This window comes from Camelus ferus, chromosome 26 (genome assembly GCF_009834535.1).
Source record: "Camelus ferus isolate YT-003-E chromosome 26, BCGSAC_Cfer_1.0, whole genome shotgun sequence".
Taxonomy (NCBI): domain Eukaryota; kingdom Metazoa; phylum Chordata; class Mammalia; order Artiodactyla; family Camelidae; genus Camelus; species Camelus ferus.
In genome coordinates, this window is record NC_045721.1 from 17,347,841 (window position 1) to 17,361,725 (window position 13,885).

The 13,885-nt window shown below is 38.6% G+C and overlaps 2 protein-coding genes across 24 annotated transcripts in view; one reads left to right on the forward strand and one right to left on the reverse strand.

The window, feature by feature from the left end:
- Positions 1 to 13,885, forward strand: part of LOC102510351 (sorbin and SH3 domain-containing protein 2) — a 185,901-nt gene that overhangs the window by 157,992 nt on the left and 14,024 nt on the right. For all 23 annotated transcript variants that reach the window (XM_032468735.1, XM_014553908.2, XM_032468723.1 and 20 more), the window contains 3 exons: positions 3,334 to 3,448; positions 3,531 to 3,659; positions 5,129 to 5,332. In XM_032468735.1, coding sequence (XP_032324626.1) covers positions 3,334 to 3,448; positions 3,531 to 3,659; positions 5,129 to 5,332 — 448 coding nt within the window. The remainder of the gene's footprint in view (positions 1 to 3,333; positions 3,449 to 3,530; positions 3,660 to 5,128; positions 5,333 to 13,885) is intronic.
- C26H4orf47 (chromosome 26 C4orf47 homolog) overlaps positions 1 to 13,885 on the reverse strand; it is a 137,803-nt gene that overhangs the window by 6,329 nt on the left and 117,589 nt on the right. The window contains exon 7 of the mRNA XM_032468747.1: positions 3,801 to 3,920. Within this exon, the coding sequence (XP_032324638.1) occupies positions 3,801 to 3,920 (120 nt within the window). The remainder of the gene's footprint in view (positions 1 to 3,800; positions 3,921 to 13,885) is intronic.

Sequence of the window (13,885 nt, forward strand, 5' to 3'; positions counted from 1 at the left end):
ACATGAGTAGGCTTCAACAGGCAGCAGTCTTCCAGCTCTGTCGTGGCCCATGTCACAGACCTAAGAAAGTCTAGTCTCCATTAGAATTCAAGCTACTGGCATTAAATTAAACTGTGCTGTTTAGACTGGATATATATAATAACCAAAGCATTTATTCATAAAAATGCATGTTATATTAATGAATAGTTGTAGAATCTGTCTCTGGCAGATGTATAAAAATAAAATCACTCAGTTTTTGGGAATGAACTAAATAAGAAAATGCTATTTAGAAGTGAAGATGTTGAACATGGCTGAAATCTGGGGTTAAAAAAAATCCTGAAGGAAAGCATACATCTTTTTTGATGGGATAAATAACGTCTGCTCTGTTTCTACTACACTCTGATCCTAACTACTATTCTTTGCATATGGTGTGATAATTCATGCGAGGCATGTCGGTTTTATAAAATAATGATATAAAACATATAAATTTCACTTCTTCTTTGTGACAATCAATCAGAAGTGTCCTTACGTGTATGAAGCCCTGAGGAATAGGTGTTTTGAGAAACCTTAATTAGAAACAAGCATGGAAAGAAAGATGAGGTGCAGTGCAGAGGAAATGTGTTTGTAATGTTGACAGTGTCACTGGATTTCGTTTGCTCCAAGTGCTAAGCCCCTCACCCTCCTCCAAGGCCACGTGCTCATCGTGAATGCCCGGAGTTGGCAAAAATTCAGGGAAACCCACCCTCCCACAAGCTGCCCGCAGGGAGGGCACAGCCTGTCTGAAGGGTTGTCTGCACCACTCCTCCCTTTCACAAAGGTCTTCCTCAACCAACAAAATCTAATCGTATAAGCTTTCAGAGAAGTGGACTGAATTATTGTCCATGGAAGCCATCCCATAGTGTTAGTGAGGGAAAAAAAAATTGTTTCCCTCATACCATCAATAAATTTATCCAATGGCAGCTTAATCACATTCCTCTTGTCCTGTTCTCAGGACATGTAAAGAGGGATTGTCCATCATCCCCACACCGCTCCCTGCCTGACACAAAACTCAAGGTTATGCATGACTCATGCAGCTCAAAGGCTCACACACCCAGAAGCCCTGAAAGTTACAGGAAGACTAGCTACACTTTAAAGTCATTTCAATCATTAGCTAGATGTGAGGGTTAGCAGACATTGGTCCTGCCCAAAACATCCATAAGACATTTGGTCCACGCCACGTCCTTGAAATTTGGTCCTATCTCAAATGTCTATGAGCATATTTGGTCCATGCCAAATGGTTCCGGACAGGATGAAATATCAAGGACCTTTTGTCATGGACCAAATGTCTTATGGATGTTTTGGACAGGACCAAATGTCCCACAAGAGATGTGAGTGCTTTTTGTGCCTGACATCTTATGAACAAGAGACAGATATGTCTGTTTTAAGTAACTGTCTGTTTTAAAGGCTATCCTTCTTTACCTTATACAAGAAGTTTAATTTTAAAAATATACCTAAGGAACTCACTAAACATAATGTCTTGATTGTTAAATAGGAAAAAGAGGTACAATGCCAGCCCCAAAGATTGTCAGTGGCCCTATTCAGATGTGGTGGGGGTTGGGGTGGAGCAAACTTATCAAAATGGGACTCAGAAATCCTGAGATGAGACAGACACAATTTTGAAAACTGGAGAGTAAAACCCCTGTCCTTTTTCTTGATGGCTTCACAAATTTAAATACAAGTCTTCACACATAGAAAAGATTTCCTTTCATATTTAAAAGAAAAATAAATTAGTTGTCTCTTATTTACTTTTCTTTTTTTAAAGGTAAGCTTCCTAGTCTCATTTCCAGAAACAAACCGTAACTAGCATAAATAAAACTGCTGGACTGTAAATATTAAACATTTTGGGTGTTATTTTCTACATCAGGCACTTGCCTAAAAGAGGGAAGTATTGTGTTTGAATGTGAATCCTTTTCGTTTTGAAGGCTACTGAAAATTTAACACATTTTCATTGTGAAGGTTTTAGCACTTCTAAATGTGTAATAATTCTTTTTACTATGCAGTGGTATTTTTTTCAATTAATTCTTTTAAGCAATGAGAAATATTCTACATCTGATATAAACCCCTCTCCATTATATATTCTGCACACATAAATGAGCCAGCTCAAGATTCTGAACTAAAAAAATATAGATTTGGGAGTGGGAAGGCAGATGTGTGGGGGAGTGGGGCTCTTGGCCAAAGTAAGTACCCTCCAACAAGATACAATTGTGGAAGCAAAATAACATGGACACAATTACCTGGAGGATGAAGCCATGAAAAACTGAAGCAGTGAGGGTGAGAATTTAGGCATAAATGATTCCTGATGAATAATGCCTTTATAATCCTAAAATTAAATACCCAAATTTACCCACTGTCTCCTTAGAAGCAGCCAAAATGGAAAAGGGTAGTTAATATCTTGAAAATATTTTTATTTTTAAAAAACAAAAGATGTAAAGGAGGCCACAAGCAATCTGTGCATGTCTTTGCACTTTAAACACATTTGTCTCTGTGACTGTCGTCAATAATACTGTATTGCATAATTGAAAGCTGCTAAGAGAATAAACCTTAAAGGTTCTCAGCACAAGAAAAACAATTTGTAGCTACGTGTGGTGACGAGGGTTAACTTGACTTCTTGTGGTGATCATTTTGCAATAGATACAAATATTGAACCATTATGTGGTACACCTGAAACGAATGTAGTGTTACATGTCAACTATACTTCAATTAAGAAAATGTTTATCTTTGTGCCTCACTGAAAAATAAAAGTACAAAATCTCTTCTGTTTCACAAAATAAATTCATTATCAAGACATTCTACTTAAATGCCTGTCAACCAGCTTCAAGGATCCACAAATAAAACTTTTTCTCAAGTTGGCACTTCTGTGCTAAGGCTAAATGATATTGATTTCCCTACTGTAAGCTTCAGCATATCAAAAGAAGACAGAAGAGAGAGAGAAGTGAGTAACTAGCTAACTAGTGCAGCGTAACGAGTAATCAGTGCAGAATGAATCTATTACTATGTCAAGCTTCACAACTCCTATACTACACACCAATGAATAGTTAGCAATAGTCTGTCCCCGCCTTTAAATTTCATATTAATCTGCCTGTGATTTAAATCAGACGTGACATTTATACTTGTCCTTTATGAAATCATTTCCTAAGTTAAAATGGTACAAGTGAATTCTAAAAATGTTCAAGAAAAATCCTTATCTAATTGGGCTTGACAGATTTTTCAATATCAGAAGTATATTTCCCAGCCAAAATACAGATCTAGTGCAAATACTGATCTTAAGAATAATTGCTATACATCAAGAAAAACATTTAAACGTATTTCTTCCAGGGAGCTGTCATTTAAGAAAGGAGATACTGTCTACATCCTCAGGAAAATTGATCAAAATTGGTATGAGGGAGAGCACCACGGGAGAGTGGGCATTTTCCCAATCTCGTACGTGGAGGTAAGTCCTTTCCCCTTCCCTGTTACGTGGTGGTTTCCAGAGTCACCACAGGTCGAGAATAAATAACTGTTCTCCTTTGTAGAAACTCACACCTCCTGAAAAAGCGCAGCCAGCGAGACCACCTCCCCCAGCCCAGCCCGGAGAGATCGGAGAAGCTGTAGCCAAGTACAATTTCAGTGCTGACACAAACGTGGAGCTCTCGCTGAGAAAGGTAGCCTGCTCTCTTCATTGGTGCATTTGGGAGGCTGTGTATTTTCAAAACTAAAATAGGTCGTTTCTGCCTTAGACGTGTTTGTGTCTTCCTCATTTTCTGCAAAGGAGTCTGTGAGGCTGCCCCGAGTCAGTTACCTACCGCTCCTTCCCGATGAGGCCGCCTTGGGAGGCACAGCTTCTCAGAGACACCTTCCCTCCATGGTTTAGCCTGGGAGGCTCCAAAGCCTGTCGAGGGGAGCCACGGGGTGAATGTCAGGAGCTGCACATGTGAAAACAGCAAAAGAAATAGCACTTTAACACACTTCCAAGTATTTTTGTTCTGCTGCCTTATTTTCAAAGTTTAAAAAAAGAGATGTACCAATATTTACTTCTCTTTTATCTTGGAATCAAATGGTCCTAAAGTAAAGAAGACATTTCTTTCTGGGGAGAATAGAAAAGAGTTTTATTTGAGCCAAACTGAGGACTAGCCCAGAAGCCAGCTTCCTGGGTTGCTCTGAGGCGCTGCTCGGGAGAAGCATGGTTTCCAGCACAGTCTTCTATCTTGTTACCACAAAGAACATTAACAAGTCAGTACATTCCTTCAAGGTTTCAAAAAAGAAAACCCAGAGATCAGCACACATACGGTGAGTCAGCGTGGCCTTGGCACCTGGGAAGGGGGTCTTATCGTCAGGGGAGGACTAGCATTGGCGTCCTCGGAAGAGACATTTAATCTTTTTTTTTTTTTAACCACTACTCTGTCCTCCTTATCTACACATTTGTTTTTGTGTGGTTTGTTTATTTATTTTTTTGCATATGTCAATAATTTTATTTCTTAAAAGAAAGATTTTTAAATGCTAACATTTTACCACAATGCTTCAAATTTTTGAAGAAATAAAATGTTACTAGGTAATTTTACTCCATAAATACCCGCAATATACTCATGCATACCTACACAGATACATATTTTTATATTTAAATATATACATTATTCAATGAGTAAAATTACAGAAAACTTTTATCATTCAGCAACTTTATTCTTTTCCTTAACATCTATTTTTATAATTTCTGTATATTGATACATGTAGGCCTGATTCACTCTGTCTAGTTTCTGTATAATATTCCATTATATGAATAATGCATTAATCTACATAATATATGCATGTATGTGTCTATCTTGATCAAAATCTTTAGTTTAACATGTACATTCTTCTAGTCAATGTGCCCTTTTCTTTAATAATTAAAGCAGATGTACAACGTATGTCTGATGGGCCACAAACACACTGTTTTTAGTTAGCATAAAAATCAAGTTAACGCATGTGCAAGCCAGAACAACGTCCCTAAATTTCAATATGTGAAAACAAAACAAAACACCGGAGGTATAAGACTTTCCCAGGTGGAAAACTATTGTTTATTAGAAAACATCGACAATTATAATTTTTATGTTATCATATCTCTATTTATAATGCATTTTCCTAATATTCATTACAGGGAGACAGAGTTATTCTTCTTAAAAGAGTTGATCAAAACTGGTATGAAGGTAAAATTCCAGGAACCAACAGACAAGGCATCTTCCCTGTTTCCTACGTAGAAGTCATCAAGAAGAACACAACCAAAGGTGCTGAGGATTACCCGGACCCGCCAATACCCCACAGCTATTCTAGTGATAGAATCCACAGCTTAAGTTCAAACAAGGTAAGAAGACATCCTAGAATATTAATATAATATTTAGGAGCTTGCAGTAAGATCATCAGTATGTGATTTTAGAGCATTAGACTACAACATCGTTACCTACCGCAAAGCGAAGATTTACACGTTATGTTTCTAGGTGTGAGTGCCGGGTCACGTCAGTATACTCTGTTTTTTCTTATGGGTGCTGGCATAAAGGTTTAAGCTACAGAAAGGGAAACTACCTAAAGAATCTACTATCTAAAGAGAAGCATTTTCTTTTAAAAGGGCTAAGGCTAGCCTTTTTATTTATTCTATTTTTCTTTGAAGACTGGGTTTCAGGTGCTGGGTCATTACTCTCAATCCTTTATCACTGGATAATGGAACAGTTTGGGGCTTTCCAACTTTGTTTGCTTGCTTATAAACTTTTCCAGAATCATGCTTAGTATATTTGCTTCTCTACCAGAGCTCAGCATTTAGAGATCAGCATCTTTCCTTTAGTAGTTCCTACTGATAAACAGGAAAGAATCTTCATCCATAGATTTGTCTTATATATGACCATTGTATGACCATGCAGTCATCTTAAAAGAACTACCAGATAAATCTCAAAGCAACTGTACTTTCAAATAAAAGTTTATAAGAAAGAATAAGCACATATCTATAAAGGCTTATTTAAAATTTAAGAAATTCTTCCATAATGTCCTAATTGATATTGGCAATGTAACATCTTAGATCACAATGTTTTAATCGTTGTTGTGAATATGATTTAAATGTATTTTCAGTTGCCTAAGTCTTTTCTTAGAATACCAGATTTTACATTTTATAAACAGAGAAATGTACAAATGTCACTAATAACTAATTAGTGTTTTAGTCTCACTGCTGGGGAAAAAATATGTTGAAAAGCTTATGTCCATAAATTGAAAAAAAAAAAAAACTTAACGGTTGCATCCCAACTGGTAATCTATGCTATGATGTCATTGGCTTAATGAAGGAAACCTCTTGGTAGTGTTGAACTGAATCATTTTCAGAAAAAGAACTGTAAGGTACTTCTAAACCATGACACCCAAAGTACACTAAATCTTAAATATCCTATTTTCTAACCGATATTTGCAAACAGAGGAAGGAATTCATTGTAATTTATGAATCACTCTTGGGCACACATCATGTTTCTTGACATACGATCTTTATGTACATACATATATGAGTTGATATTGTTTCTGATTTTTCTGCTTTTAGTCTAGTAGAATCCAATTCTCATGCTCTGGGAAGACAAGATAATTATCTGATGTTTGTATTAAAGGTATATTTTTGTGATAGAGGTTATCTCAGGATACTTAATTTAACTTTCAGCAGAACCAAGCCCCATTGTAAAGCTGAGCACTTCGAACCTGTTAACATGTTTGTTAGTGACTGTGGCGGTAAAAGCTCTGAGCAGTAGCAGCGGCAGGTGTCATGTCTGTAATGGGGTTTAAAGACCCTTCTCCCTCAGCCGCAGGATATTGCCAGCACTAGATGTGCTATGCAGCCTGTAGTCTGGAATCTTCTGTAAGGATGCTCACATGAGTTTTGCGACACTTTGTCTCATTTATCTCACCCCATGGTGACGTGACATCACATTTCCTTCTTTAAAAAGCTAAATAAATTCCATTAAAGTCCCATTCCCATCATGGGAGACAGAAATCAAAAGTGAGGTGGAGAATGCGCTTTGCACAGACACTTACCAAGGTCCTCCGACCAAGAGTGCTGAGGGCACGAGTGAAAGCTCACCCTAAACCATAAGCTAGGAAGTGCATCTCCAAATCTTTCTTGAAGATCTTTTCTTTCCCAACCCAAACCATCTACCTGCAAAGGACGAAAGTAAAATGTCTTCCACCACCAGCCTCGTTCAAGGCCTTCACATGTGTGGCGTGTCGCATTGGTCCTGGTCCACCAGCAATAGATAAATGTATTAGAAGGTTACTAGGCAGCACGTCTGGAGCTGCTTTTAATAAGTTTACATGAAAATTCTGTTTTGTTCAATATATTCAAAATACAGCAATAATATTAAAATATACGGAAGTATGTTTCATGTTCAGGAGATGAAACTTCATAATTTAGACCTCCACTGGTTTACACAAAACGTCAGGCTCGAGAAAGAGGGCGTGGAAGTCCTAGCAGAAGTTTACCCCCATTCACATCACAGGCTCCCTTTCTACGTTATCAGTGACTTCCAAGTCTTTTTTTTTTTTTTTTTTAACGTTGAAGTGGTGGTTCTATAAGTTCAGTCTCATTTTGATCATGGGTTTCTGTTCTTGAAATTTTTTTTCAGAACTTACTCATTTAGAAATGTGTCAACGTATAATGACGTAGAAATATTTTATGCCCTATGTTAGACAACCACCTTGCAAAACGTAAGTGAGAAAATGATGGCAGGTCAAAAGATTTAGCACATGAAGAAAGAACACTAAACAAATTCTGGGAATAAAAAAGGTTTAGTTATTGGTTTTCATTCTACATTCACATTATTTCAGAGTCATTTGTACTAAATCAATATCTGGAAACCTAGTTTCAAAGAGGTAGTCTATTAAATTAAATCTCTTAAGATTTTGCTGTCTGTTCTTACAATCTCTATGACAGCTTTATCTTGTCATCTAGCATTTAAGACTTATTCCAAATACTAGTAGAGTTTCATTTCTACAGTTAGCTCTCTAATTACCATGCTAATGATTTTATGTATTTAAATCTAGCAAAATATCATCAAATCTAGACCACAGCATAAAATATTTTTTATATTCACTATCATACATTTCTGCATTTGTCTGTCTCTGTGTTTTGATGCATTATTATTATTTTCATGGGTTTTTTTAACTTCATAATCCCTGCTCATTTCTAAGTTGGCTTCCAGTGAACCTGTCCCCCTTCCCCTGCACAAAGTTTCATCTGGCCCAGATAGAGGTGCTTTCCAGGGACTCGCCCAGGGGTGGCTGTCCCTGACAGCCAAGTGTCCACCGGCAAAGCCTTTGGCCCCAACACCACCTTCTTTTCTGGACAACTTCTTGGAAGAATTAGAGAAGCTTGCTGCTGTAGCTTTATCAGCTGACCAAGCCAAACCAAATCTCCTAGAGGAGATCAGCCTTGAAATTAAGGAGGAACCCTCTGTTCTCCTCCCATTGCCTCCCGCATCTGCACCGGCCAAATCACCTTCCTCTCCGCTGCCTTTCCCCCAAGCGGGTGTGACCTCAGCTGCGGTCCTGCCTCCTGCAGCAACGCCACTTCAGGATCCGAGAAAGACTCCTCTAAACAAGTTTGCGGATCTGACAAAAGTGAGAAAGGGCTTTGCAAGCCCTGAAAAAGTACCTGAAGTCCTAGGTGATAAGTTTGTGAGCCTCGCACATACTCATCTGGGTCCCTTGTCCAAAACCCTCCCTGTCATTGGAGAGGAAGATGAGGAGATGTCTGAGGGGGTTACGGCAGGCATCCGAAGAGGGCCGGAATCTCAAGGACCAGACGCCTTGTGGTGCGGCCATGATGGCACAGAGGTGACACCATGCCTGCACATTGAAGAGGAGGAAGAGGAAAGGGAACCTGACCGCTTAAAATATCCAGTAGCCAGCCCCACAGATCCTAGGACCCCTCAGGAGGACAGCAATGCAGCAAAAACCAGTACCGAGGTATTCTAATTTTGCCTAACTCCTGAAGAACTAACCATTCTCACTACAGTTAGCTAGTAGTTAACCATATCAACAAACATCAACTCTGACATGGCCTTAGAAGTCTTCCAGGCAAGAAACACAAGCCTTATATAAGGTGAGGGGGGAGGGATGGAGAGCAACACACCAGACTTCAATAAGATGATGTAAATACGTGATAAGAGTCCATTATTTACTTATTACTATCAATCCAGATTTAAACATTCTTTATAATTTAAAGTCTTTCTAATTTTAAAATGAATCATAATAGTTAATAGTTGAGCTCTTACTGAGTTTCAGTTTTCTAAGAACACTACCATGTTTTACTTTTCAAAACTCAACAGGATGGGTTAGACATTATCAGACATTATCCCCACTTTAGAGATGAGGAAATTGATACACACAAAGAGAAGTTCACCTCCAGGAGGAGAAAACTATGTAGCATATCCTTGATATAGTAGCAGAAGAAAGAAAGAGAGGGAGAAAGGGAGAAAGAAAGAAAGGGAGAAAGAAAGAGCGAGCAGAAAGGAAAAATCATACCCTAGTTCCCTTTCAACTGTTTCTGAAGAAGTCATTTCTTAATGCTGGGGACTACTTAAGAGTTGAGTCTTGCATTTTCACTTTACAAACAAAGAACCTTGGGCAATGATTTTAATCAATAAAGAGGGAAAATACTCTGAATCTCTAGCTCTAGAGGGTCTCTCTCTTTAAAAAAACAACAACAACAGAAGAAAACCCCTTGATATCTCAAACACATAATCTGTGAATTAAAAAGCAAATATGATTACTGGCAGATATTGAAATTATGAACCAAAATGAATGATTTATATTATGTCACTATGTAAGTCACTTTCCTCCATGGCTCCTCAATTTAGAAATCTTTAAAAATGAAAATCATTTTTAAAATCCCGTAATTTCCTACTAAGATCTTACCAATAACAAATGTAGATGTCCTATACAGAGTATTCTTGGGATTAAATATGGTGAGTGCTCAGAAGGTCACTGGACACCCACAAAACCCCGAGTCTTGGCTGTTCCCCAACCAGGTGAGAAAATGTCATCTGGACAAAGAACCAAGCATGCCTGCATTTGTATAAAATAAACACACTGCTCAATAATAGAGATCATTCATTCACTGCAGTAAGTCAAACATGTTTGTAAGTCAGTTACTTAAATAACTAATTTTCCCTTCAATTTAATCAGTTTTAAGATGTGAGTGGATATGTGGCTTGGTTCCCAGGAACTGCCACTGCCTGTTGCAGGCAGTACCGCAGGCCGGTGTGGTGTTCAGACTCAGGGGGTGAGTTTCACAGCCAGCTCGGGCTCTGCTGAACGCAGGCGCGCGCACAGGCAGAGAGCATAACTTCCCTCACTTTGTAACAAACTAACTGTAAATTGTGAACTACTTCACAAACAAGTTACAAAGAATCATTGCAGGGTTTTATACTTTTTTCCTACATGTTTAGAAGGACCCATCATATAAGTACATTATAAAATTGTAGACTGTGGGGGTTCTTATCTCCACATGCTTATATCAGAAAAAAATGAAACTGACCATACCCATTAGGGATTTTGAATCAAATTCAAAAGAAAAGGTTAATGCTTTTAAAGCAAGAAAAACGTCACACCCTAGAATATTTGGTAACTTTCAAATTATTTAGCTGTGGGAGATATTCTCTAAAAACCATGTAGCCTTGTTCTGAACATAAGCATAACCACATCTTGTCTTTCCTCAATATTTAAGCCATCTTCATCTTCTTCGGGAGAGCGAACGTCTACACCTCTTCCCAGCTGTCTGCTTTCCTCCCCTCCCTTTCATTCCTCCTTGGCCACTGGCTCTGACCTGGTCCCTACACTTTATCAGCCTACCCAGCCCTCCTCATCTCTGCTCCTCCCTAAATACTCTTATCAACAGGAGATAAGTTCACCAAAATTAAAGGTAACTGCATCTTGAGTGTGGTTTATTGCATGTCTTTCAATGAACTTAATTAATTAGATGTATGTATTTAGACTTGTGCCATCTTACAAGATCGAAAAGGTCATTAAATATTGGTTGCTAACTTTTAACATCATTAGCATGGCCTCTGTTCAAAAATTTAAAAGATATATCTGCATAGCAGCTATATGTAGATTGAGGAGAAAAACAAACTAAGATTTATGTAAGAATAAAAACTAACCATTAGGGTTTTTTTTTTTTTTAAGTTGAGGATCAGCAAGAGAACCATCCCATTCAAAGGCATCAGTTTTGTGCCTGTCATCCTCTGTCACTTTCTAGTGGGCTCATTGCCTCCCAAGTTTTCCAACCAAGCAGCAGGTTCAGCAGAGCCTGAGGGCTCACGATCTTTGGCATTGACTGTGTTGAGCCCTGTTCTTCCACGAAACTGAAGTTAAATTAATGAGGATGCGGGAAGGAGGCTTCTCTTCCAGCAGTTAACAAAGCACCCATCTCGAAGACTTGCTGGCTGGCTGGCAGCTCTGCTGGTATTTAACTCCCTCTTAGGAGACCACAATAAAGGATCTTTAACAAAATTAATGAGTGGCCTTGGAAAGAGATTTAATGACAACCACAGAAGGAAATCAATCCATCACAGAAAAGTTTTACTTCTTTGTTCAAAATGATCCTGAAACCTTTTCCTTTAGACAAAAGGTCTTCAAATAATGACTCATCATCACATTCAATCTTCTCAACCTGAAATGAGAGCCTCTGCAGATCAGCTAAAAAAAAAAAAAAAAAAAAAAAAAACCTCGAAGGTGCAAGTAGTCATGTTTTTCAACTAGGAAGCACCAAAACCTGAGAAATGCCATTTACACAGTCTTCCAAACGCCCATCACCAAATCGACCCACCGAAATAGTCCATCTATGAATTTTATCTTATGTAGAAAAGGAATCTTTGAGAAAACGTAATATACCTTAAAAAAATAATCGTTCTTTGCCCTTTGAGGTTTTCTCTTAGCTGGTAGGAATTAGGAAATTTTTAAAATAATAACAATAATACTTTAGATAATGTCTAAGGCTAGGAATTGCCTTTTTTCCTCTCTCTGCGGTTTTCTTTTTAAGGCCAAAATATTTATCCCTTGCCTTTCCCTACTTGTTCTTCAGCCTTTATGCTTAGTCAGTAAGTAGGCAAGTAACTTGAGAATCATAGTTCTCTAATTTAGAGACATGGAATACTCAGCATTGTAGTAGCAAGAACAAAACCAGAATTTAATCAGGTTTACTCTCCTGCAAGAACCAAGCTCATCTCAGCTGTTTATCCACATCATTCCAACAGCTACTTTTTTTTCTGAGTCTTGACATTTATAGAACCCCTGTATTAGTCAAGATTGGGGCAGCTGCAGTGCAAGAAAACTCAAAATAATTATAGCTTAAACAAGGTAAAAGTATATATTTTTAATGCATAAATGTAGGACATCCAGGGCTGATATGTGGCTCCACAGTTATTAGAAAACCCAGGAGATTCCATTTTATTTTGGCATACCACCATGCTCAACAAGAAGCTTCCACTGCATGGTCCAAAGTGGCTGCAGCAGCTCCAGCAGTCCCTTCCTCATTCCAGACAGCAGGAAGGAGAAAAGATGAGGGGAGCTTATGCCTTCTTCCTTGAAGGCTATTTTCTAAAAATTATACATATCCCATCTGTCAGAACTTACCACATGAGCACATCTAAGTACAAGGAAGTTTGAAAAATAGAGTTTATTCAGAATGTCCACGTGCCTTCCTAACATCCAGGATTCCACTACTGAGAATGACGAAGAGAAAGGATACTGGAGAACATCAAGCGTTCTCTGCCACAGCCCTTAAAGAAAAATTCACCCCCAGGGATTAAAGATATGAGATCAAGCACTTACTAGTTATTATGAAATTTTTCTTAAATGAGGGTTAAGAAAACCGCATGCTTTTATTTAAAAGTTCCTGGGTCCTGCTAAAGTTCCTGTAAGCCAAATCAAATACCAGACAGTACCTCGTTAGGTCTTGTCCATAAATGGAAAGAAAATAAAATATGCTCATACGTAAGAAAGGTTAGCTTATTCACTGTCATATCAAAAATCTTGCTTTGAAAGGATACCAAAATAGTCACAAGATCCTGGGAGTTAGAACAATATCCTGTATTTAATTATATTTTATGATTCTCGCCAGAAAAGCCCTATTTTCTTTATATGTGTTTTGTTAGAAAATCTGCATGTGACAAAGGCTTGACACTTTCTATGAAATTTGATGGATATTAAATGAAATTCCCCTCTATTTTATCACATCTATTCAAATATGCACAAAGAAAACAGGTCAGATTTGAGAATGTCTTGAAACCAATTTTTAAGCATTTTATTAAGACAAAATTTCTTGTAAGTGTTCTTACCCATCTGTAGTGCATCCAAACATCTTCTCTATGCCAACTCCCCTCTGTAAATCTTTCTCTGCTCTGCCTGTGAGTTCCCTATTAAAGCAGCAACTGATGCCTATGCTGTGAAACTTCTGGCAGCCACAAGAGCCGTCTGCAGACTGTTACCCCTTCCCGCGCTACTCTTATTCAGGAGTTTGGCATGCTGTGTGTGCATGGGAGAAAACAAAACAGGAAAGCTCCTCCTGAAGGCTGTGTAATGAAGATGAGAACTAACTAACTTCTTATGGCTCTTCCAGGCTGATTTAAAAGGCGAGATATTTGTCTTGGGTAAGCCTCCGCGGAGCCCTGTGATGTCCAGGAGGTCCTGCGGCTCACCGGTCAGCAGGCTCAGCGGTCCCCACAGGGTAGGGTCAGAACGCCCCGCCGTGAGCCAGGCACCCTGGCCACCCCTCCACCCTCAGTGGGCTGGCTCTTCCTTCCTTGTCATTGCTGTGCTTTGCCAGTAAAGTAGGGCTGGAAGCACCCTTGAAATGAGATGACCTACTGATGATGCGCTATGAAGCCAGACCAGC